At 44.2% G+C, this 26,292-nt stretch overlaps 1 protein-coding gene across 1 annotated transcript in view; it reads left to right on the top strand.

Moving 5' to 3' along the window:
- Nucleotides 1–26,292, top strand: part of LOC149452715 (dynein axonemal heavy chain 5-like) — a 401,888-nt gene that overhangs the window by 48,709 nt on the left and 326,887 nt on the right. The window contains exons 20-24 of the mRNA XM_089689046.1: nucleotides 13,920–14,071; nucleotides 16,285–16,492; nucleotides 21,062–21,149; nucleotides 24,206–24,329; nucleotides 25,029–25,195. Of these exons, the coding sequence (XP_089545172.1) occupies nucleotides 13,920–14,071; nucleotides 16,285–16,492; nucleotides 21,062–21,149; nucleotides 24,206–24,329; nucleotides 25,029–25,195 (739 nt within the window). The remainder of the gene's footprint in view (nucleotides 1–13,919; nucleotides 14,072–16,284; nucleotides 16,493–21,061; nucleotides 21,150–24,205; nucleotides 24,330–25,028; nucleotides 25,196–26,292) is intronic.

The following is a 26,292-nucleotide window of genomic DNA, read 5'->3' as shown; positions in this document are numbered from 1 at the left end:
GATGTCTGGTGTGAATCGCTCTTTTAAGGTCATGCCACAGCATTTCAATCTGGTTGAGGTCAGGACTCTGACTGGGCCACTCCAGAAGGCGTATCCTGTGCTGTTGCAGCCATTGTTTTGTTGAATTACTTGTATGCTTTGGGTCATTGTCCTGTTGCATCACCCATCCTCTGCGGAGCTTCAGTTGGCGGACAGATGGTTGTACGTTTTCCTGCAAAATGTCTTGATAAACTCTGGAATTCATTTTCTCATCAATGACAACAATCCGTCCAGGCCCTGAGGCAGCAAAGCAGCCCCAAACCATGATGCTCCCTCCGCCATGTTTTACAGTGGGGATGAGGTTTTGATGTTGGTGTGCTGTGCCTTTTTTTCTGCACACATAGTGTTGTGTGTTCTTCCCAAACAACTCAATCTTGGTTTCATCTGTCCACAGTATATTTTGCCAGTAGTGCTGTGGAACATCCAGGTGCTCTTTTGCAAACTTCAAACGTGCTGCAATATTCTTTTTGGACAGCAATGGCTTCCTCCGTGGTGTCCTCCCATGTACTCCATTCTTGTTTAATGTTTTCCTTATTGTAGATGTGTCAACAAAAATGTTAGCATGTGCCAGAGATTTCTGTAGATCTTTAGCTGACACTCTGGGATTCTTCTTTATCTCATGCAGCATTCTGCGCTGTGCTCTTGCAGTCATTTTTACAGGACGACCACGCCTAGGGAGAGTAGCAACAGTGCAAAACTTTCTCCATTTGTAGACAGTCTGTCTTACCGTGGACACATGAACATCAAGGCTTTTGGAGATACTTTTTGTCTCCTGGCTCCAATTAGCTCTGGGAGAAGTCATTAAGCTAGGGCCTCACATACTTTTTCCTCCCTGCACTGTGAATGTTTACATGTTATGTGCAATTAAACCATGGCAACATCTAATGTTTGTGTAGTATTATGTTCAGCAGACTGTGTTCTTCCATTGTTGTGACTTAGATGACGTTCAGAGCACATTTTATGCCCAATTCATGCAAAACTCCACGTGATCCCAAGGGGTTCACATACTTTTTCTTGCAACTGTATTATTTATTGTCTTCATTGAAAGCATAACATGACAGGAGCTGTGCTATCCCTGACCAGTGCTAACCTTTATGCCAGATTGCACAAGATGAAAGGATAAACTCTTTTAACATCAAACTTGTTTTCTCAATTAGTAAAAAAGAGGAGAAGAGCCATGTGCATACATGTGTAGATGCCTTCTGGGTTCTTCAGGGGTGCCTGAAAAATTGCCCCAAATTTCCCACAATTGTGTACATGCCAGTGGGTGGATCAAGTCTGTACTGATGCCTTGGTTTTGTTGAGCAACATTACAAATTAGGGCACTGTGTGGGCCAGCCGCTAGTGTTCTAAGAGCCGCTGATGTTGTCGGTTGATAACAAGGATGTCGGGCACCTGCACAGCATCCTTGTTTAATCCCCTACCCCTCTCTTTAAGCACTGGGGCCATGTTAGCTGCAAGGGGAAGAGAGAATGAGGGAGAAGAAACGCTGGGATGCTAGTCATTACAAGTGTGCAAAGATCTGTATACTTTGTAAGAACAAATCACCTCTAATGCTGGGTGTCCTACATGTGTGGATATGTAAAACTATTAGTTTACATTTTAGAATGGGGTGCAGAATTTTAAAGGGTGTCTTGGCTGGAAAATGGTTGAGAAACACTGGTCTAAAAACCATTAATAACCATAAATAAAGGAACTGTTAAAATGTAGTTACGATTATAGAATTTCATGTTGTGCTTCTCAGATTCCTAAGAAATTTATGTTGCTAGTTTAATAAATAGATTTGGCTAGAGTAGAGAAGGGCTAAAATGTCTATTGTCTCTGTTCAGTTTGGGAGATTTGTTTTCACTTCCTGTGCTGGAGATGCATCAGGAAGTGAAAGCACATCTGTAGAAAGTGAGTCAGATTTCCTTCTTAGACAGTTGTCACCAGAACAGGTGTCCCCGTTGGAAGATTTCTCCTCTCCTCCTGTTTTGGTGACAACTGTAAAATTTTGGATTTTACTTTCTGTAATATTGTTCTTCAGGACAAACAGGGTGGCTCTACCCAGCAGGAAACAAACAGCGTTAAGCCCTTGGCGGCAGTTCTAATCCAACGTGTATCTAAAGCTAAAAAAAAAAGTTTTGGCAGTTTAGAAGTTTTAATATTACTTGTTTAAAATTGCATTTGACAACTTAAAAGAGGAACTTCATTCACTCTTATGATTTTTTTTATCCCAACTTACTCGATATGCACATTTGTCCTGGATTCAGATACTTACCTGCCACGCAGACCCAGGATTTTACTGCTGTAAAGTAAGATTAAAAGGCAGTGATTAAACAATATAGGTGTCAAGGTCCTACCTTTTCCCAGAGGTTATGTTACTCCATGTGCTGGCATCCATCTTGGATTTCTGCTGAGCATGGTGGGAAGCTTTTATGCCTTCAGGTCTCTGAGGTCCATCCCCCAGAGGGGTGTGGCTGAGTACATATAAGCCTGTGATCCGCACATGCTCTTTGCACTTGTGTCTTGTGTCTTTGTCTTGCTACAGCTCTGTGTATACTGTCGTGACTCTTCTGGTATCTGACTCGGCTTGTGACTAAGACCATTCTCTGTGGTTTCCTTCGATCTGACCTTCCGTTGCTGAACCCGGCCCGTGACCTGTGATTCTCTGTCTACTGTTCTGTACCGTTTTTGTCCCGTTGTTGTCGACCCGGCCTGCCTGACTACGCTATTGTCATTCTTACCAGCTACACGCCATTGGCGGCGGCCATTACCGCAGCCGGGGTGTCTCGGGGGCCACGACCTGGTTCCTGGCTGCGTCAAGTCCATCCCCACCATCAGGGGCCCTGGTGAAGGGCAGCCTGGGACTTAGACTCTGCGCCCTGAGGGACTTCGGTCTGTTGGTGGTGGTTGTCGTCAGCCAGTGCGTTACCCTGCCACTAGGCCTACCTGTCCGTTCCACAGCCCTGCCCTGACATTAGGTGCCAGAGTGATAATAGCATGTCCTTGGACACTTTACTGTCAAACAGGAAACTGATAATCCATAATTTGCAACAATCAATACAATTTGCAACTATCAATATTTTTTTGCAATGTTTACAGTTTATGGTGTCCCAAAGGGGTTGATTTACTCAAATTGGAGAGTGCAAAATCTGATGCAGCTCTGCATAGTAACCAATCAGCTTTCAGGTTTTTTATCAAAATTTATTTGAACAAGCTGAAGTTAGCAGCTGATTGGCCACCACACAGCTGCACCAGATTTTGCACTCTCCAGTTTTAGTAAATCAACCCATGTTGTCCAGTGTGCTTTGTTACTTGTTTACATCTAGGGAAACATTTCACAAAAACTGTTGCGTTCTACTGAGATGATGGTCTTAAGTCTACTTGATGCTTACCTACAAGTTAATTATTCAGTTGATAAAAATTATTCTAATAATATGTGTATAATATAGTTGTACATAAAAAGCCTTACCGCTTCTCCCTAAGAGGTACAGTAAAAAGTAGAGCTGCTGATTTTAGTGACGTACCAGACACCACTTGATGTTGATTATACTTGACGTGAGCAACCAAGGGGAAGAAAGCTGCAGACTTTCAGTAAAAACTCTGACCTGTACTTACCAGGTTTACAAATATTATTGAAGAAAAAACGACTTCCATAAGTGTTGCAATTAATTTCAGGTCACTGGGCTGAACAGCGCTCTGTCTTCTCTGCTGGCCTCCATTGGGGACGAGCACAGTAACATCTCATCTGGATAACTTGGCTTGTTCTAGCAGTTGACAGGAAGCCAGGAGCACAGCACTGTCTGTGAATCTGTCAGTTCCAGTTGTGACTTTGGAGGCTCTTGTTAGGAGAGCAAACTTGAAGAAAAGAGAGTTCTTTTTGGCCTTTCAAGCAATAATGAGCCCTCTGAGCTGAGCTTAGGGCAGTCACCACAGGGCCAGGCTGATGTTAATTGTACATAAAAATCAGATTTATCATTATTATTATTTTTTTTAAACACAAGGGCTAAAGTTAGAGAAATGCTTTCAGATAATTGTGCTATTGTACCACGTATGATGTTGAGCTCACATGTTGTTATGTTGTATGTATGTATGTCTGTAGACTACAAGAGATAATGAAACTTAGAAACAATATAAATAAAGAAATTGGTTCATCAAATTACAAATTTGCTACACAGCATAAGTTGCAAAAACTGCACTGTAATGCACTACAAGTATTTTATTTAAATGTTTTATAAACTAAAGCTATACTTGCTGGCACGGGCGGACTGACCATTTGGAAACTCGGGCACTGCCCAAGGGCCCGGGGTCAGTAGGGGGCCCCATGAGATGCCCCTGGTACCTTTTTCATAGGCTTTTTTGAGTTTGGGCAAGGACACAGGGGCCCCATGATCCCCTATTGCCCGGGGGCCCCATGAGTTGTCAGTCCGCCCCTGCACTCGGACATTGTTACTGCTGCTCATGTGTCTTTTTCTTCCTCTGTGCGTTATCTATAGTCATTTTGTCACAGAACTCACGTTTGTATGGGGGGCTTCATAGGGCTCAATTAAAGTGTTACAATACCCACAACAGTAAAATCAGTCTGTCTATGCAGGAAAGCATGTTTGTTATATTTACTGTGGAAGGGATTAATCCTCCGCTTTGTGTGAAAAGGCTGTTTGACCCTGTCTTCTCTTAGTTTGGTGTATATTGCTAGAGGGTTTTTTTTTCTTGAGAAAGTGCATGTGATCAGCACAGGGCCAATTAACACTGTCCAGACAGAGGGTCAGGGGTTATGCAGTTGCATAGGACAGTCAGAGCAGAATGAAAACTCCTCCTGCAGGTTTAGCAGTGCTCTGCTGGACATTGATAGCAGTCACAAGACTGCTCTAACTGCTGATGAGAAAAGGTATTTAGCAGTTTGTATTTACTAAAATAATTGCATTTCCATGTTGTGTGTACTGTGGAAGACCAGATCCCCTATTGCCCGGGGGCCCCATGAGTTGTCAGTCCGCCCGTGCTTGCTGGGCTTCATAGACATATTCCTGAAATGTCTCTTATAATTATGCCATTGATCCTTATTAGATTTTGTTCCCACACATGCTGAATTCTGCATGTGTGTATGTTTTTAGAGTAGAAGAGATAATACGATCATAAGATAATAAGAAACAATATAAACAGTACATACAATTACACAACTAAGTATTTTCTACACAACATCAGTTGACTAGAAACACAGTAGAAAGCACTACAAACATTTAATTTTTTTAAAAATAAACTGTGCTGCATAGACAGATACCAAACTTTGTTCCTTTTTTCTTGTTAGATGCTGTGTCCACATATGCTGTTAGCCTGCATATGAGTTTGCTTTGTAATCTAGAAATAGTGTAGATAGGCAAATCAGTACTTGCTATACTTGATGTGTTGCACAGACAGGTACCAAACTGTGTCCCATGTTCTTGAAACTTGCCTCTGGGTTTCCCTTTTCATAGTACAATGGTTTTATCATTTTGTTCCTATCTCTCAGTGGAAGCTTACCAGCTCTGAATCACTGAAAGATGTATTAAATGTTTCCTAAAAAAAAAACATTTCTTGTTGCCTATAACAACCACTGAGCTCCCAACTGCCATTTTTGCAGTACAGAGTAAAGTAGGACATAGATGAGTCAAAAACCGAATGAAGATTTCTGGTCATTCACTTTTCACATCATTAGTGTGCCTGCTGCGATACACAATTTTCATGTCACAATAAAAAGTGCCTGATCCAACATGCTGGATTTTGTTTAGAGAAACAAAACAAATTATGGCACAATCATATGCGCCATTTTTGTTTTTCGCTTGACAGAACGTTCAGTTTTTTACTTGTCTATGGCTGACCTTAGAATTAAAACAAGGTGCCATAGTCAAGTGTCAGGATTGGAGACCAGTAGCTATAGCAGTAGAAAGGCTCCAACCCACCAGCTGGATATGTACACAAACAAATCACCTGTCAGGGATCGCGGCTCAATGGTCCGCGATCGCGGCTCCGTCCCTCGCGCATGCGCATTGGCGGCAGATCGCGCCGGGACGAGTGCAGGGCGCACTATTTAAAGATGCCCTGCACTGTCACAGATTGCCGCAAGGTCTTCCTGTGATCCTGAGTTCCTGCACCTATCTTGTGACCCTGATTGACCCTGACTATTCTGCCTGCTCCTGCGTTTGACCCGGATTGTCCTGACTACTCTGCCTGCTCCTGCGTTTGACTCGGATTGTCCTGACTATTCTGCCTGCTCCTGCGTTTGACCCGGATTGCCCTGACCATTCTACGGATTGACTTCCCTGCTGACCCTGCGTGTGACCCGACTACTCTCGCCTACCGATTCTGTACCCCGCTTACCCTCACGGGCCCACGATCCGTTACTACCCTGCTGGGGCCGCCATCCTCTTCATATCTGGCTCTCCCGGTACCTGTCCCCAAAGGTCTCCTCAGCCACTGGCGGGCCTGCTCGGAGGTCGTGACCTGGCCCGGGACTGTTTCAAGTCCATCCCCACCATCAGGGGCTCTGGTGAAAGCACAGCCCGGGCTTAGACCCCACGCTCTGAGTAGGTCTGTCAGTTGGCAGCCTGAGGCACCCCCTGGCGGATCATAACAGTACCTTGCGGCCATGACAGAGCCAGGAAGTGGACCGGCGTCCCTAGAGGATATTTGTCAGCACCTGGCCACCTTGACCCAGGCTTTTCAGAACTTCCACAGTCGCTGCGCCCGACTGGAGGACCGCATGGAGTCATTAGCCCCCCTGACTCCCCCTGCTCAGAGTCCTCCACCTGCAGGACCTCCCGCTAACCCGGTATCCGGAGCGGTTGCCACATCCCTAGCTCCTGAACCCCGCGTTCCTCTGCCGGAACGATTCCGTGGTGACCGGAGCCGCTTCCGAGCCTTCCGGAACGCCTGCACCCTATACTTTGACTTACAACCCCGCACGTTCACCACTGAGACCGTCAAGGTGGGGTTTATAGTCTCCCTCCTTCAGGATGAGCCCCAGGATTGGGCTCACCGTCTGATGGAGAAGCACGACCCCCATCTTGACTCCGTGACCGAGTTCTTTCGGGCCATGGCCGTCTTGTATGACGACCCTCAGCGAGCTGCTTCCGCAGAGCCGCCGGACAGCCGAAGAATACGCGTCCGATTTTAGGCGTTGCATGGGAGACACCAGATGGAACGATGCGGCCTTATGTCACCAGTTCCGCATCGGGCTGTCTGAGTCTCTCAAGGACGAACTAGCGCGAGTAGGCCTACCTGACTCCCTGGAAAAACTGATTGAGTTGGCCATTCAAATTGACCGTAGACTAAGGGAACGTCGGCTGGAAAAGAGCAGTCAGGGTCAAAAGGTGGCATGGATTCCTTCCAGAGATACAGCTCCAACCCCAGGGAACCATCCGCGAAGCACGGAAACAGGGGACAACCCGGAACCCATGCAGCTGGGATTGGCCCGTTCCCACTTATCGGTCGAGGAACGTCAAAGGAGACTATCACAGAACCTATGTCTGTACTGCGGGGAAGCTGGTCATCAGGTGCGCTCCTGTCCTGCTAAAATGAGTAAGTCCACGCCCGTTTCTTTTACTCTACCCGCAGGAAGGGATGATCAGTCGAGTTACCTGGCCATTCCTGTGTCTTTACAGCTCCCCGGAGGAACATTGTCGGTGACCGCAATCGTTGACTCAGGAGCCTGTAGTTGCTTCATCGATCTGACTTTTGCCCACTGGCAAAAAATCCCTCTCCAGACCAAAGAAAGGGGGTTCAACATCTTCTTGGCAGATGGGTCCCGTATAAAATCAGGGGTGGTGGACCAGGAGACACCACCCATTTTCACCACAATGGCAGACCATCACCAGGAGTTCCTCCATTTGGATGCCATCGCATCCCCCCTTTTTCCAGTCATTCTGGGCCTCCCTTGGCTGAGGGCCCATAACCCCCAGATTGACTGGGAAAAGGGAACAGTTCAATTTTGCTCACCCTATTGTTTGAGTCACTGCCACGTCACAGGATCCGTGGTTCCCCGGTTCCTCCTGTGCTTGGATGGCGACACCGATCTATCCCAGGTTATTCCCCCGGCCTACCATGACTTCTTAGACGTCTTTAGTAAGCGAGGAGCTGACGTTCTCCCTCCGCACCGTTCCTACGACTGCCCCATAGACCTCCTACCCGGATCTGAAATCTCATTCGGCCGTATCTTTCCCTTGTCCGAAGCAGAATCAGGAGTACTGAGGGAATACATTGATGAGAACCTTCGGAAGGGATTTATTCGTCCATCCACATCCCCAGCCGGGGCCGGGTTATTCTTCGTAGAGAAGAAGGACAAATCGTTACGGCCCTGCATAGACTACCGTGACCTGAACAAAATAACGGTAAAGAATCGTTATCCTTTACCCCTAGTCCCCGAGCTCCTCCAGAGATTGAGATCGGCAACGATATTCACTAAATTAGACCTGCGGGGGGCCTATAACCTTGTCCGTATCAGGGAGGGGGATGAGTGGAAGACGGCTTTCCGTACGAGATTCGGTCACTACGAGTACTTGGTGATGCCGTTCGGGCTCTGTAATGCACCGGCGACCTTTCAGCACTTTATCAACGATGTTTTTCGTGACCTTCTTGATATTTTTGTGGTGGTTTATTTGGATGACATCTTAATTTTTTCCCCTTCACTGGAGGTTCATCGGGGTCACGTGATACGGGTATTAGAACGGTTGCGTCAACACGGGCTATACGCAAAGGCAGAAAAGTGCTGTTTCGAACAGCACGAAACGACATTCTTGGGACTGGTTCTCTCTTCCGCGGGGGTCGCGATGGATCCCCAGAAAGTCACGGCGATCTTAGATTGGCCAATACCCGCCGACAAAAAGGGGGTACAGCGTTTCATCGGTTTTTCCAACTTTTACAGGAAGTTTATTAGGAACTTCTCCGGTCTGGTCTCCCCGATCACGCAACTGACGAAACAAGGGGTCCGCTTTAAGTGGACTCCCGAAGCGCAGACAGCCTTCGAAAAGCTCAAAGAATTGTTCACCTCTGCTCCCATTCTCTGCCATCCAGATGCTTCTCTCCCATATGTGTTGGAAGTGGACGCCTCCGAAAATGCGGTAGGGGCGGTTTTGTCCCAAAGGAATGGTACCAAGGAACTTCTGCACCCTGTGGCGTTCTTCTCCAGGAAGTTGACTCCAGCGGAACGTAACTACGACATTGGAGATCGGGAGCTCCTGGCCATTAAAACTGCTCTTGAAGAATGGAGGTATTTACTGGAAGGAGCCACACACCCAATCCTAATATTCACAGATCACAAAAACCTTGAATATTTGAGAACGGCAAAACGACTGAGACCTCGCCAAGCGAGATGGGCTCTTTTCTTCTCTCGATTCTCATTCCATATAACGTACCGACCCGGTACTAAGAACACTAAACCAGACGCTCTGTCCCGCATGTTTGAGGACCCCGACGACGCTGTGGTACCTGACACCATCTTACCTTCTGGGAGTTTCCTCGCTCTACAAACGGAACTTCGCTCCCGGCTTCTCGATGCTTCTGTAGGACTACCAGTTCCGTCTGAATCACCCCTCCAGAGCCACGGTGGGCTATTTTGGAAGGAAGACCGGATCATGGTCCCAGAAGAAGTGCGAACCTTGGTCCTAGGGCACTGCCACGACCATCCTATGGCGGGCCACTTCGGGGTAACGAAGACTCTGGATCTGCTACGGCGCTCGTTCTGGTGGCCAGACATGATCAAGGATTGTGAGCAGTACGTCCGAACGTGTTCCACCTGTCAAAGGAACAAGCCCTCCAGGAGCAGGGCATGGGGATTGTTACGTCCATTACCCATACCCAAGCGGGCCTGGCAAATGATAGCCATGGATTTCGTGGTCGAACTTCCACCATCCCAGGGCTACACTGCAATAATGGTGATCGTCGACCGCTTCTCAAAGATGGCACATTTCGTGCCCCTGGAGAAGACCCCATCAGCACCGGAAACGGCACGGATCTTCATCAAGGAAGTGGTTAGGCTTCATGGTGTTCCCGAAGATATAGTATCAGATCGGGGTGTCCAATTCACCTCCAGGTTCTGGAACGCCTTATGTAAATCGCTGGGAATCAAGCTGTCGCTTTCATCCGCCTACCATCCACAGACCAACGGCCAAACTGAGAGGACAAACCAGACGCTGGAACAGTACTTACGGTGCTACACATCCTACCTTCAGGACGACTGGCTGTCGTTGCTGCCTTCCGCGGAATTCGCGTACAACAACTCGAGTCACTCAGCCACGGGTCAATCCCCGTTCTTTTCCAATTATGGGTATCATCCCACATTCCTCCCTGATCTGATGCCTGAGAATCCGGTACCAGCATCTCAAGACATCTTGAACTTCTTTTCTGTCAATAACAAGACAATTCAGGAAGCCATCGCTAAAGCCCAAGAGGACGGTAAAAGGGCATTCGACCGAAAGAGAAGAGGAGAATTACTGCTTCATCCAGGGGATCAGGTTTGGCTAGCAACAACCAACTTGAAAATGCTATGTCCTTCAAGGAAGCTGGGACCCAAGTACATCGGCCCCTTTCCGGTAAAGCGAGTAGTTAACGAGGTGGCCTACGAACTCGAGCTTCCGCAGACCTTCAAGATACATCCTGTCTTCCATGTATCTCTCCTGAAGCCATCCAGACCGGATCCCTTCCCGGACCGTGAATCCAGACCTCCCGAGGCAGTCACTATAGGTGACCAGGAGGAATATGAAGTGGAGACTATCCTCAGTTGCCGAAGGAGGGGGGGCCAGACACAGTTCCTGATAAAATGGAAGGGGTATGGCCCTGAGGAGAACTCATGGGAACCCGCCCAGAACGTCCACGCGCCCAGGCTCATCCAGGAGTTTTTTCGTGCTCACCCGCGGTGGAGAGATCAGTGGGGCTCCCGGAGGGTGCCCATTGGGGGGGGGCAATGTCAGGGATCGCGGCTCCATGGTCCGCGATCGCGGCTCCGTCCCTCGTGCATGCGCATTGGCGGCAGATCGCGCCGGGACACAGGCACTAGGTCCCGGCGAGCCGCGGCTGACAGGACGCCGCGCATGCGCAGTAGAAGCCGCGGGCGCGCCTCAGGCGTCCAATGACAGCCGGGGGCGCGTCCTAGCCGGCCAATGACAGTGCAGGGCGCACTATTTAAAGATGCCCTGCACTGTCACAGATTGCCGCAAGGTCTTCCTGTGATCCTGAGTTCCTGCACCTATCTTGCGACCCTGATTGACCCTGACTATTCTGCCTGCTCCTGCGTTTGACCCGGATTGTCCTGACTACTCTGCCTGCTCCTGCGTTTGACCCGGATTGTCCTGACTATTCTGCCTGCTCCTGCGTTTGACCCGGATTGCCCTGACCATTCTACGGATTGACTTCCCTGCTGACCCTGCGTGTGACCCGACTACTCTCGCCTACCGATTCTGTACCCCGCTTACCCTCACGGGCCCACGATCCGTTACTACCCTGCTGGGGCCGCCATCCTCTTCATATCTGGCTCTCCCGGTACCTGTCCCCAAAGGTCTCCTCAGCCACTGGCGGGCCTGCTCGGAGGTCGTGACCTGGCCCGGGACTGTTTCAAGTCCATCCCCACCATCAGGGGCTCTGGTGAAAGCACAGCCCGGGCTTAGACCCCACGCTCTGAGTAGGTCTGTCAGTTGGCAGCCTGAGGCACCCCCTGGCGGATCATAACATCACCCTAGTGGATGACGTGGGCTCACCCAAGATGTGGGGTCAAAGCACTAACCTGTATTCACTAGAGCTCCTCATGGTGTAGATGGATTTTGCTGCATGTTAGTATCAGGTCACAGTCCTCAGGATTTCCCTACCACGAGGTGAGCAAGATGGGGTCCAGTAGCAGATATAGCAGGTAGGGATCAAGCAGAAATGTAGTCCGTAAACAAGCCAAAGGACAGTAACGAATGGTTGCAGGTTGGGATCAAATGGAAGCGTAATTGAGGAACAAGTCAAAGGTCAGTGACGAATGGTAGTGGAGATGAGGACAGTTGCAGGTACGCAAAGGAGTTAGATATTGGCTGGAGAGAGCACAATAATTTGTCAAACAGGAAATGCAAAGAAATGGTTTAAATAGAAAGTTCATGGGAGGAGCAAGGAGTTCAAGGCTCACTAGAAACAAGGTTCAAGGGCAGATTATCCAATGGTTCAGACAGGATTCTGTCCAGAATCTCAGGTGGCTCAGCATTTGCAATGGCCCTAGTTCATATTAGTGCAGTCTGTTTCTGGTGCAACAAAAAAGTAGAACATGCTGCATTTTTTCTGCACAGAGCCATACTGGAAATTAGCAAACAGCATCAAAACTGCACCGGAATGGAGTGTGTTGTGAACTGTAAGCAAAAAAGTATCCTAAATGCATTTGGAATGCATCCAGAGTGCGTTTTTTGAGTGTGAACTGGCCCTTAATATACTAACAGAATCTACATGCATGATTAACATTCTGTAGCAATTGCTTCAGTGCAGAGCACAAGCACACATCTTTTAATTAAGCCATCTTCTTTCTACTCCAGGGGTGTCAAACTGGTGTTCCTCCAGCTAGTGAAACTACATCATGCCTCTGCTTTTGGGAGTCATGCTTGTAATAGTCAATCTTGCAATGCCTTATGATACTTGTAGTTTGACAACAGCTGGAGGGCCGCCAGTTTGACACCTGTGCTCTACTCCATTCCTCTCCTTGGGAGCACCACAGAGTTGATACCACTTCCCCATGTACTGAATACATAGTCTACTGCATTAGGCTTCCATTCCAGGTCATAGGACCGGCAGCTGAGGTTCAGGGGGATCAAGGTGCTTCCAATAGTATACCTGTCTCTCCCTAATGTCTCACCTATAGCTCTGCCCAGGGCATGCTCCCTGATGACTCTATCCTCAGATTTCACTGTCAATCACATTTAGACGACTCTGTCCAGGCTTCTCAGGCCATATGCTCCACTCTACAGGACCTGCAGAAGGGCAGGGGTAAACAAGGTGACTACAGCTAGTCCTCACATGATCTGTGCCACTTCTCCTGGGGATTCAGCCCTGCATAGGGCCCCTTTAGTTCAGCTCAGTAAAGGATCACATCTTTGCAGCTCTGGGGTGTCCTGTTCCCATACCCTGGACTTTCTAGGGGCCCCTCCCATACGGGCATTTATATGGGCATTAACTCCACCCATTACATGACAAGAGGAGGGATTTTTCTATAAGGGGAGCTAACACCTGCTTATAAATTTCCCCTTACCATACTGTAAAGGCAACAGAGCCATCTAGAGGCAGGCAGCTAACTGCACCTGCCAGCATGATGATAGATTTTTAGGCCTCTTGCCCATTTCTGTAATAGTTTGCTGATGTTTTCATGCAGCATCTTGTTGACAGAAGATCTTGCTGGCAGAATGATCTTTAGTAAGAAACACAAGTCATGTTCTGTAAAGACCTGGTGTATACACACATACAACATGCATACACATTGTGGCAGGGCGAGACCATGCCATCGTGTGATTAGGCGGTTTAGGCCAGATTTAGGAGGCAATGAGCACATTATTGAGCCAGGTGTATGCTTGCTTCATAGTGGAGCTGGAATCAGTGCTCTGGGCCCCCACCCTCCCGAGGGGGTCAGTGACTGCAAGGGAGCAGTGAGAGGTGTGCATGTCTACACTGACCTGTCCAGGTTTGAGGCAGGAGCCTGTGAGTATGGAAGACAGTCCATGCATCACTGCATTACAAATCTTTACACAGCTGCATGCATTTCCCCATAGGCAACAATGCACCTATGTTCGGATTTGTAAAAAAGAAATAAAAAATGCTACACAGCTACAAAGATGGCATTCCCCACGTATGCAAGAAGCTATACTGTTCATTAAAAGTTACCACTTCTGTTTACAATCAAAACTGCTTTTTTTCAGGTTACAAGACATGCTGATGGACTATCAGGCATTTACTAATAAAATCCCTGCCCTTCTGAAACCTCTCATGTCACCTTTTATCACCCAAATTGAGGAGGTGCTGTCACCAGGCCTCACACAGCTTTCCTGGACCTCCCTTAACATTGATAAATGTGAGTATACTGAGCTTGTTTGCAGACAACACTTTGCATTTCACAACCTGTAGCCATTTTGTAAATATCAATTTTCTGATTAATCAATAGCCATTTCAAAGTTAACAGAGCTGTAGGCACGCAAGTGGGATTAAAGTATCAGAAAAGAATAACATAACCCACACGTGGTTGTATTTTTTTTCCTTCCCTGAGGTACTTTTTCAAATGTCACCTGGCTGTGCCACTATGTTCCTGTTCTCTCTGTGCCCCCTATGCTACTGGGAACTATGGAGTCTCGTGTGAATCTCCATAATGTCCATGCTACCACTCTGTACTACAAATCTATGTGCAGTCAGAACTCCACAACAGAAAAATACCAGAGGACGCCTCTCCTCTCCTCCACAGTGGTGATTGACAGCGGCTTTGTATCACTCTCCATGCTGGCTGTGTGCGTGGAACCCTAAACAGCTGTATGTAGAGTACATAGACTCCATAGGATCTGGGGGCACACGGAGCACAGAGATAGAGAAACATAGTGGCACAGCCAAGTGACAATTGAAAAAGGAAGCTCCAGAAAGGAAATTTAAAAACAATCCAGCCATGTAGGCATCAAAGCTAGAGCTTACTAAGAGAGGAAAGGGAATCTGGTTAGGGATGTATATCAATGGTCTCCAAACTGCAGCCCAAGGGCCGAATATGGCCCTTGGGGTAATAGTCCTCCCACTGATATGAGGCACTATTTATTCCACCGACACCAACAGTGGAGCATAATTCCTGCCACTGAAACTAATAGGGGGGTGGGGCACTATTGCTCCCACTGATATCAACAACGGGGCACCATTCCTTCAACTACTATCAATGATGGGGCACTATTCCTTCCACTGATATCAATAATGGGGCATCATTCCTCCCACTGACACCAATGATGAGGCACTATCCCTCCCACTGATACCAATGGTGGGCCACTATTCCTTCTCCTACTGACCACAGGTCTATGTAACTGACTACCAACCCTGTGGCAATATTTATTCTCACTGATGTTGGGCCCAGGACAGTTTCTATCCCCACTGGCCACAATCTGCCCCCCCCTAATATCTGAAGGACAGTAAACTGGCCCTTTGTTTGTAAAGTTTGGAGACCACTGATGTATAGCATAATGGGAAAAGTGAGCTATAGCAGGAGACTTTATTACACTGCCTTGAAAAATCAAATGCCCGTGTCTCTTTAAAGGCATAGTAAACATTCCTAATTTCACCTCTGCATTGATCATGTAGTTTCATGGTGTCATTTGTTGCCCTGTATGCATAGCCTATAGAACAGTAAATCTTCACATTCCTGTGCTGTCAGTTTCAGTTTTTTGTTGAAACATGTGGCATGCGGATTGACCCTGCACAATAGGTGCTCAACCTGTGGTCCTCCAGCTGTTGTGGAAGTCCCATGAAGCACTGCAAGGCTGACTCCCAAAGGCAGAGGCATGGCACTTCCTGTGAATAAACAACATATCACACAATCACTGGGTCTCTCAATCTAGTACTTTTGCAGGTGAGCGCTACACAGTAATTAGACCTGACTCAGACACAAGCAGGCAGATCATTCACAGACAGAGAGCTCACTCTTGCAGCTAGATGATGTGTTTTAACACACTAGCACTTGCAAATTTGTGCTGCAACATAGACAAAATGGTGACGGAAGCATTGGATGTTCTGTGTCCTGGAACAGGAAGTTGTTCTGTTCCCTTGGCACATATGGACTGGCTGGCTAAAGTAATACATGGACAAAGGGGAATTGATCAGCTGTTACACTCTAAACTGCAGCCACAATATGTAAGCCCATCATTACAAGGTAGGCTAAAAAAGCAACAAAGGGAATATAACTACACCAATACCTAGTTAAGTGCCTGGTCACACAGTGTGCGATCGTGCGATTTGCTGCAGCACGATTTCTAAAGTTATTCTTGTAATATTTTTTCTGCAGTTTTTGTTGTGATTTCACATACATAGAATATAATGAAATTCACACTGCAAATTTCAAGAAATCGTTGCAAATCTTCACAAGTAGCAATAAAGTTTTCAGAAATCGCACCTTAAATCGCTCTGAAATTGCACACAAATCGCACGATTTTAAATTGCAGCAGCGTGACTGGTGAATAATGAAAAAAAAAGTGTACAATGCCTTTAACAATGGTGCTTTATAGATTATGCCATTTATTTTAATACATCTTTCTTTTATTTCAGACATTGCCAGTGTTTACAGTTCGCTGAGAGACATAGAGCAGATATGTAAGGAAGCTTCAGATATATTGGAGTGCCGAATTGAAAAATTACTGTTAGACATATCAGAAACAGCACTGGTGGATTTGCCTGAAGATGATGCCATTACTGTACCGGGTTTTCTGGAAAGGACAGAAAAAGTTATTGCTGCAGCAGCAGAGACATTGGCTATGTGGGTATTCTGATGTTTTGGGTTATTGGGGAGAATTAACAGGGAGTGGTGCAGGCCAAAAACCTGAGCTACTCTTCTAAATAAACAGCACAGATGCTGCTACTAATTACCAAAAGCAGTCAAGCCCCTTTTTCTAATTAGTTTCCTGTCCGATGCCATGTCTATGGCAGACACAGCATAGAGAGCAGTATGGCTGTAGCTGAAAGCTCAGGATTCAAGCTTTATAATCACTGCACAAGCAGATAGAGCAGTGGTTCTCAACCTTCCTAATGCCGCGACCCTTTAATACAGTTCCTCATGTTGTGGTGACCCCCCCCCCAACCATAACATTATTTTCGTTGTTACTTCATAACTGTAATTTTGCTACTATTATGAATCGTAATGTAAATATCTGATATGCAGGATGTATTTTCATGATTTTACATTTACCCAGTAATTATAATTCATGAAATGTCGTTTTACCTCCAATACTTCTGCTTTCAACACAGTAGCTGCTTTTAACAGAGTAGCTGCTTTCAACACAGCAGCTGCTTTCTACACAGCAGCTGCTCTTTACACGTGTGACTGGTCCACACAGGGGCGGACTGACAACTCATGGGGCCCCCGGGCAATAGGGGATCATGGGGCCCCTGTGTCCTCACCCAGACTCAAACCACACCCAAAAAAGCCTATGAAAGGTACCAGGGGCATCTCATGGGGCCCCCTACTGACCATGGGCCCTCGGGCAGTGCCCGAGTTTCCAAATGGTCAGTCTGCCCCTGGGTCCACATAAGTACATTATGGCGCCAACCCTGTCACATACACCTGTATTTGTATGGGCTGTTTGTGATGGGGTTGGCGCGATGATGTCATCATGCCGGGTACTTGTATGTGGGTGTATCTGCATGTGGGTGGACCTGCCTGGAGAGGGATAGAGGAGCAGTGTCTCGATTCCTAAGACCATAGGAAATATGTGTTTTCCAATGGTCTTAGGCGACCCCTGTGAAAGGGTCATGCGACCCCCAAAGGGGTCGCGACCCACAGGTTGAGAACTGCTGAGATAGAGGGATGTGAGCTATCTGCATACTGTTCACATCCTGTATGACAGGTTTGACCTGACTGGGCTCTGTGGCAGTTTTCTCTATTGAAAACTACCTTAATCCCTCTGTTAATTAGGTGCAGACCCTGTGCCAGTGTCTATTTAACTCTGAAATAGAAACTGAGGATGGTGGTGCAGATCAACCTAAAACAGGGCTATCAGCTTTGCTATTGTGGTACACAAAGCCAGCCTGAGCCATTATAATATCTCAGGAGGCTTAGGTAATTCCCCGTAATGTATTTAAATGCTTGCATTTTGTTTCATTGTGAGCCTTGCATTAATACAATTCTTCTTTGTGAGTGGACTTTTATTATTTCTTAGATTGTCTGATAAAATTAGACTCAAAAACGAATGTCTCCTTTGTACTATCTTAAAATGTCAGTTTTATTTAGCACTATCTGCATTTCAGGACTCTGTGATTGTAAAGGTATTATTACTTGTTTAACCGTGTACGTCATGTTATCAACATGACAAGGAACATACTTAGAGGCTTTTGCAAGGGTTTATTTTTGTTAGTACAAGTTTAGCTCATCATTTTCAGTTGTAGTAATGCAATTTCTTCAAAATGTTTACAAAAAAGAGCAGAAATCTTTTCAACAGCAAGGAGTATAAATGGATAAACAATGACTTGTGAAGCATAAAAAAAAGTAATTAAAAGAATCATGTAGGTAAGTGTTCCTGATGTCACTGCAAGTCCCCGTGCCAAAACAGTGCCAATCATTGTAACCATTTTAGAAACACTATATTCTCTGATTAAATATACAGCACTGTGGTCTATCTCTATATACTGTATAATTTTACTAAGAAAGTAAGAATATTCTTTCCTAAGGTCAGCAGTTCAGCTCTCACTATTTGTGTGACATACAGAGAAATGCAAAGGGTAGCAAAGAAAGTCAAAGGGCTTTTTTTATTTATGTGATGCAAAAGGCAAGGATGAGCAGTAACCTATAGTAGACTATAGTGAAGTTAAAATATCACTTTCAGCAGTTTAGCATTGTCACACAAATAAAATATGACTTCATATTTAAAGGAAAACTATATACTTTTTTATTTATTTATTTTTTTACATAGAGATATGCATATTCAATGGCCAACCTCAGAAAGAAATAAAAAGATTTTTTATTTCAGCAGTTATTATTAATGGAGGACGGTTAACTATGTCTTATTTAGGATAGGCATTAAAGGTGGATTCTATTAATCTGTATATAATATAGGGATGGAATAATAGTACAGCAAGATGTAAAAGCATTACATATCAAAAAAGTTGAATTAATTGACAGTTGAGCTGATTGACAAGTCTAGTTTAGGGTTCAAGTTAAAAGTTAATTTTTTTAAGTAGCTTTCAGCACTCCAAGATATAATTTTTCCTTCCTGCACTCAACTCCCCCTCCACAATACAGTATATAAAAGTCTTTTTTTTTTTTTCCTTTTTTTTTCTTTACGGTCACACCCCCACTGCCATTCTTGCCTAGGTGAGAATGAGATGTCGCTGCTCCTGCAGCCTCCTGGGATATCCCTGTCACATGTCCTAGGAAGCTGCTGCAGCAGAAACACACGGTAGTCAAAGTGCAGACCTGGCTGCATGTCATAAGGGGCCGGCTGCAAGAACCCAGAAAAGATAGCCAGTTCCTACTGATGCAAGAAGGTGGCATGAGAACCAACATGTGGCAGCAAAGCAATGGATTGCTACTGGGTAACGCTACATTTGCTGGGCAGGTAAGTATACTATCTGATGAGAATCCTGCATAACAGGTGAGAGTGAATAGGGAAAAAAACCAAGTGCAGGGGTGAAGTTACTAACTAATTCTAAGTGTTAGGAGTACATTTTAAGAGTTACACTAAGGGTTAATGTTGGTTAAGAGTTATAGGTTAATTTGTGGGTTGGAATAAAGGGTAACCGTAGTTCCAAGTGGAGAAGCACAATATAGATCACTAACATGGGATGTCAGAGCAAGTGTTGAGTGGGTCAGCACCACTTAGGGGGGTGAGGGCAAGGACAATTGTACCAGGCTAGGGGAACATGCAATTCATTACCCCTCCTTACACATAACGGTGCTTGTCTAGTCAGGCAGTCAATGCTGTCACATGATGCAGGGAAGATAGTCCTCAGCCATGTCAAGCTCCCAACGTGCGAGCTACAGCTTACACAGGACTTCCCCTTACTATGGCCCAATAAAGTGACAGGAAAACAAAGTGAAGGTGAGTATGTGCAGTTGGTGGGGCCTGCATTAAAGTGAACCTGTTTCTTTGCCATTAGGGCCGGGCCGAAGGGTAGGCAAAAGGCAAAAAAGACATGATTTCCAGCCTCTGCTGCTGAGGTAGTTCACAGCCCATGGAGGGGGCACATTTTGTCCATTTTGGCTTGGGTGATAGAGTACCTTGCCCTGGCACTGTTTGCCATTTATGGTAAACAGAAGCTGTATAGTTCAAATATGAGCTAGTAGCAATCTGTGTTATTCAGCAAACAAAAAAGAAAACCCTTTCACAATCCAAGTATATTAGTGTAGCCCTCTTTTGGGGGGATTATGCAAAATAGCCCTCCCCAAACAGTATATTACACTAAACCTGTAGCTAAATAAGAAAATGCTAAGTGGAAGAGTGAGTTTGATAATAAATTTGGCAGTGTCTTCACTCAAGACAGGACCTTTGTGAACAGAGGAGATTCCCTTCCTGGGAAATTAATCAGTAGTCTAAACAAACTACTGAAACCAGCATATAACATTACCCATAAATGTATAGATGCACACCAGTATAGAAATACAAGCTTTACATAAGAAGAGATTAATAACAGTACACACATCCAATGTACAAACAGCTATTATCAACAAAGGACCCGATAGGAGTCCTGGTGGAACTGCACACATATACCCAGTTCATATTATAGTTATATACCTCCAGATGAATGTTGCAGCAAAGTCCAGTTGCAGGGGCCCCTGAGGATGGTGCAGCACCTGTCTTTGTACCAGAGACCTGAAGAAAAGTGGCCACAGGGTATACTCTGACTGTTGTCTGATCAGCCTGGAATGGGACTCCTCACAGGCAGGAATTGTGGTGTGACACTGGAACTCAGAGCCAGCCACCTACTCTGTGCTTTAGTCCCTCCCTAATAGTGTATAATAATCTCTTTTGGTCCAGGACATGTGGCTGAGTCTTTCTATCTCCATCCCTCCTTCTAGGGTCTCATATCCAATGACCCAGGGGCAAGAACTGCATACATAATATATTTATAGGCATTTTCAAATTGAGACATTAGAGGGCAATAGCTCCCTACATTAGTAATATTAGATCCCTACATTAGTAATATTAGATCCCTACATTAGCAATATAAGTATTGTAATGACTGCAAAACACAAAAGCCACCTGCAACACAAGAAATCTGTTGTATTTAAAAAAAAAACTGTGGCACCAAAGTTTTTCTCTATACATGTATACATTACAATAGTTTTATGTTCTCATTAGGTTTACACGTTTTCTACAATTATACATTATAGGCAAAGCAAGCAAGTTGAGCTCTGTTTGTATGAAATGATTGATGCCCTCAAGAATAAGCTGAAACCTTCGGACAGGAACAGTCTACAGGTAATCAATGTTGTTTCATCTTATACATTGGTGACATCTGCATGCACTGTGTAATTGAGGAGCACTGATATGATTAGGCTTGTTAAATACATGAGAGTGTTGTGAATGAATTCACATTTATTACCATTGTTCAGCGCAATCTAAATTAGTGGTCAGGTATCAAGTAGTTATGATTTTCCTCTCATATAATTTTCTATCAAACTAATTCTAGTTAGGAGGTCTACAGACCTCCTACTTTTACCTTACAGAAATAATTAAGGTGTCCTCCTTTCCATTAATAAAGTAATCGTTGTCACTAGCAGACTTTTGCATTTATCTTTGAATTTATCTTTAACTGCTGCAATGCTCAGTTCCCAGTGCAAACCTGGAATACATGACATCCAGAAATACAGGCCAATCAATTAGATGGTGTCTACATTTAATGAACTGACCTCTGACAAATGTAGAGCAACAGTAGCATTCACCATCTTCTACACTTCCTGAACATTATATTCTTAATCACCCACATTTGGCTGAAATTCTACTTGCTATAAGAGAGGTTTATATTTTTTGGTGTTATACATTTAGAAAATGTGATTATTAAAGTGAACCTATACTCAAGAATGAAAATGTAACATATTGTAGCTTACCAGTCCTTAGATGTGGTGGCTTTTCCTTTATTTTCACCTGGTGATTCTGCCAGTAAGACCATACTGTCCTAGGGTAACAAGCAGGGGCAGACTGACCATTTGAGCACTCGGACACTGCCCGAGGGCCCGGGGTCAGTAGGAGGCCCCATGAAATACCCCTGTTACCTTTTATAGGCTTTTTTTGGGGTGTGCTTGGAGTGTGGGCAAGGACACAGGGGCCCAATGATCCCCTATTGCCCGGGGGCCCCATGAGTTCTCAGTCCGCCCCTGGTAACAAGTATCATCCACAATACTGTATCTATGAAGACGCTGTGTTATCACCCTTGGACAGGACTACAGTTCCAGAAATCTCTCCATTCCTTTCTGTATTATATAGATGGGAGATGTTTTTTCATTCTTAGAGAGAACTGAGAACAGTAGGGGACATTTATCAGAGCTGGCACAGAAGGAATCTGGAACAGCTGTCCATGGTGTAACCCAGGGGTGTTAAACTGGCGGCCCTCCAGCTGTTGTGAAACTACAAGTCCCATCATGCCTCTGCCTTTGGGAGTCATGCTTGTATTATTATTATACAGTATTTATATAGGGCTAAAAGGTTTGCTCAGCGCTGTACATTATAGTGGGGGACAGTACATGAGACAATACAGTAACTAAACAAAACATGAGGGGGTCAAGGGCCCTGCTCTTTGTATCAATCTATCTTGCAATGCCTCATGGGACTTGTAGTTTAGCAACAGCTGGAGTGCCCCCAGTTTGACACCTGTGGTGTAACCAATCACCTTCTATCTTTCATTTTTAACCTTAAAGTATATGTAAACCCTCACCTTGTAAAACAACCCATTGAGTTTACAATAGAAATGAAAGGCAAAACATTTATGTATACATATAAAAAACACTATAAATACCTTTTATCCCTCATTTTTTTTTATAAGCGATCACATGCTCTCTGTTCTCAGTTGTATAAGGATCTTCCAGAACTAGGCGAGAAGAAACAGTGCTACAATGGTCTTCCCAGTGAATGGCTGTACAGGGGGAAGGGTATGTCAGCAAAATCTAATCGATGAATGAGAGACGGCTGAGTTCTTGACACAGCCAGAAAACGAATGATGCTTTGCTTTCCTGTCTACTGTGGGCAGTTTTTAACCTCCCTAGTGGTATGATTCTTTCCGATTTTTTGTGCTGAAAGCGGTACCATTTTTTTGCATGGAAATATGTAGTTTTTTATTGTAGGCTGTAATTTTTAGGAATAACTCACTGAAATCTGTCCGAACAAGAGTCTAGTAAACATTCTGGATATGATAAAATTTGAAACACGAAATCATGAATTATAATTTAATAAATAATCAGAAAAAATAATATAATAATAATAATACATTTAATTCAATAATATAATCAAACCAAAAACACTGAAATTTGAAATACAGAGGCAAATTCGCACATCGCTGAGCAAAGTCGCAAAATCGTTTTCAGTGTCTGATGACGAATTTCCCCACGAATCATTATCACTCAATTCTGCAAGTGGTTCTGATTTACTATCGCTGTTCTAAAACCGCTTTTGACGTAAAGGGATGCTTTTTGGACACCATGGACTTTTCCAGGCAGAAAGAACATTCAAAATGCAGGCAGGGCACAGGACAAAGCACTAGGGACAAAATGTATGTGAAATGCATTGAAATAGCAATCACAGCAAAAATAATATTTTTTAAAAAATTCAAATTTCCTGTTGGTTCCGGCACCTGTACGTCCCGACGTCACAGGGACCGGAACACAGAAGCCGGATGCCGGCATCAGCTGGAGGAGATGGCCGGGGACGCTGCAGGGGACACATCGCGGGAGCGAAGGACAAGGTAAGTGCTGCAGGAACCCCCAGAGCAACGCCGCAGGGTAAGGCCGAGTGTAGCTCGGGGTTACCGCTTTTGGTATAGAAATTTTACCCCGAGCTACACTCGGGAACACCGCTAGGGAGGTTAATAAGAAAGCAGATGGACTGGAAGGAACACCAGGGATTTCACACAAAGGAAACAATACAAAGAGAACAGGATACTTTTTCATGCAAGTACATGATATAGCAGGCATACAGTATATCAGGAATATGAAATGTTGGGTTTACATATTACTGAACAAGCTGAAGATAGAAGCTGATTAGTTACCATGCACAGCTGCTCCAGATTATGTCTGCTCCCGTTTGTATAAATTCCCCCCAATGTAACTGATAAAACATCAGCACAGAAGGTTATCAGCTGCGAGATTTCTGGCAGTTTTAAAAGGTAATTTTTGCAATTACCAATCAGACATCACAAACTGTTTTCAGTGATATATGTAACTGACCAAAAGGACAAAATAAGAGTTTATTGTTTGTTAGGGTTTACATACCCTTTAGGACAAATTTGTTTTTGTATTTTTTGATTATATGTAATTTTGTTGCAGGACTCATTTGCTTGTTTGCATCTTGATGCTAAACAAAAAACTCGCTGTCAGGAATGTCTTTCTTGTAGTTATTATAATGTGATGGGCCATTTATGCCAGAAAAATACAGACTCCCTTGTGAAGTGTAAGTATCAATGGCTTTTCTTTTTCTTGTTTTATGATTAAAGTCTTTAACAATATGCGTTGATGACTGTACCCCACTTATTGCCAAACCTTTTCTTCCTTTGTTTGCACATGGTGTTTTGAAATACTGTAGGTGCTGGGTTTACAAGCATTTCTCAACAGAAGTATGTAACCAACTGCTCTGAAGAAGGCATTTTTTTTCTTTTATGAGTAATAAATATTTTATTTTTTGTATGTCTGGATGTTTGTGGTATATTCATTTGCCATCATCTTTGCCAATTCTTGGGATCTTTTATATAGTTTTGCGATGGATGAAGTGCCCCCTAATTGAAAGACAGTCAACGCAAGAAGTTTTTATGATATTTGATAACTCATTTTTATTTATACAGTGCAAATTTGCTAATTACTGGTGTGTCACAACTTTGCATCCCTAAAACTATGGGAGGAAGATCACTGGGAATCAGGAATGTGCACCTTGTTTTTTTTTTATAGATACCTCCAATTTTTTACTTATTTGACCTAAGAATTTATAAAGTATTTGAATAAATGAGTTCATCTTTAAATCTATTAATGTATTATGAATACAATGATATATATATATATATATATATATATATATATATATATATATATATATACACAGTACATGCCTCCCTGAACATTTGTCAGTTATGTTTTCTTTCCTTTTCTTATTTTGTAGGCACAAAAGTTTCATTAGACACTTTAAAACGCAGATTGCACACAGTCAGCTCCAAATATCAGACAACAAAACTCACAAAAGACAATACCTCAAACCCACTTTTCAAAGCTGAGATCCATCTTGCCATTCCAAATGTTGTCATGCGACCTAGTCTTGAAGACATACAAGTAAGAAAATGTTAGAATATTTTTGACACTGCTGGGAAATGTTTTTGTAAACAATCTTTTATTAAAGTGTAGCTGTACAACCTGTAAAAACTAACGGTACCCATACACTAAATGAAAAATCGTTCGAAAATCAATTTTCATTTGATTTTTCGTCCAGTTAATGGTCAAAAATTTAATAGGAAATGTTTGAAAAACCTCTGTTGAACGGATGATAAATTGAAAGTTTGTGTTTTTTGCCTGTTTAAAAATCAAACTGTTTGTACTGAGCATATTGTGACAAAATAGATACAAAATAAATTATTTATTGTTCAAAATCAGTCCATACATGATGGTAATATTGTTTGCTCTCATGACCGTGTGTTCGTTTTGTGAAAATGTGTTTTGAATGATTTTTCGAATAGTGTATGGCTAGCATAAGGCTAGTGAACAGAGGGGACCATAAGGTCTCACAGTACACGTTTCATTGTCCTCTTGCTCTGCACAGACCACTGCTGGAGCCCCTAATATCATAGGCATCACAGGTGTCCTAACAAATCTCCTTTTGATTTGGAAATATACTAAAATGACCTTATATCTAGTGTGATAATCCAGAAGTGATGAAGGGGTTGTAAACAGTGTCCATCTACTTTGGATCAGGCTGGTGGATGTTTACTGGCTTAGGGCATCATGAACTACACAAGAAACTTTCTGATATGTTGTCATTGTTGCTGTGAAAGATTATTATATACAACTGCCAAGAGGTACAGAGGAAGACTAACTGTTAAGCTTTACTGAAGTTGAATTACAAATGGCAGCATGGTTGGCAAGCTATAAATGTAATGAACTAAAATGAACTAGTGTTAGGGATCCGGGTATAACCATAAATGTGGAATGTGTGGACTGACACAGGGAAACACAGGCTTCAGGTATAGTATATACAATACAATTTATTAAAGACTAAACAATACATAAACGCAGTGCAAGACTAAACATAAACACAGTGCAACCAAACCTCCAACAGATAACAATAAGAACAATACTAAACGTAGTTGGGCACGCCAGGTCGGTAGCAAACGGGCAGGCAAGGTACAAGGAGCAGGCGGAAGCGTAGTCAGGAA

This window comes from Staurois parvus, unplaced genomic scaffold, assembly GCF_062004578.1.
Source record: "Staurois parvus isolate SC_StPar_1 unplaced genomic scaffold, SC_StPar_1.0 ptg000468l, whole genome shotgun sequence".
NCBI lineage: Eukaryota > Metazoa > Chordata > Amphibia > Anura > Ranidae > Staurois > Staurois parvus.
Note: the sequence above shows the minus strand (reverse complement) of the source record. Positions and strands in the feature narration are given on the sequence as shown.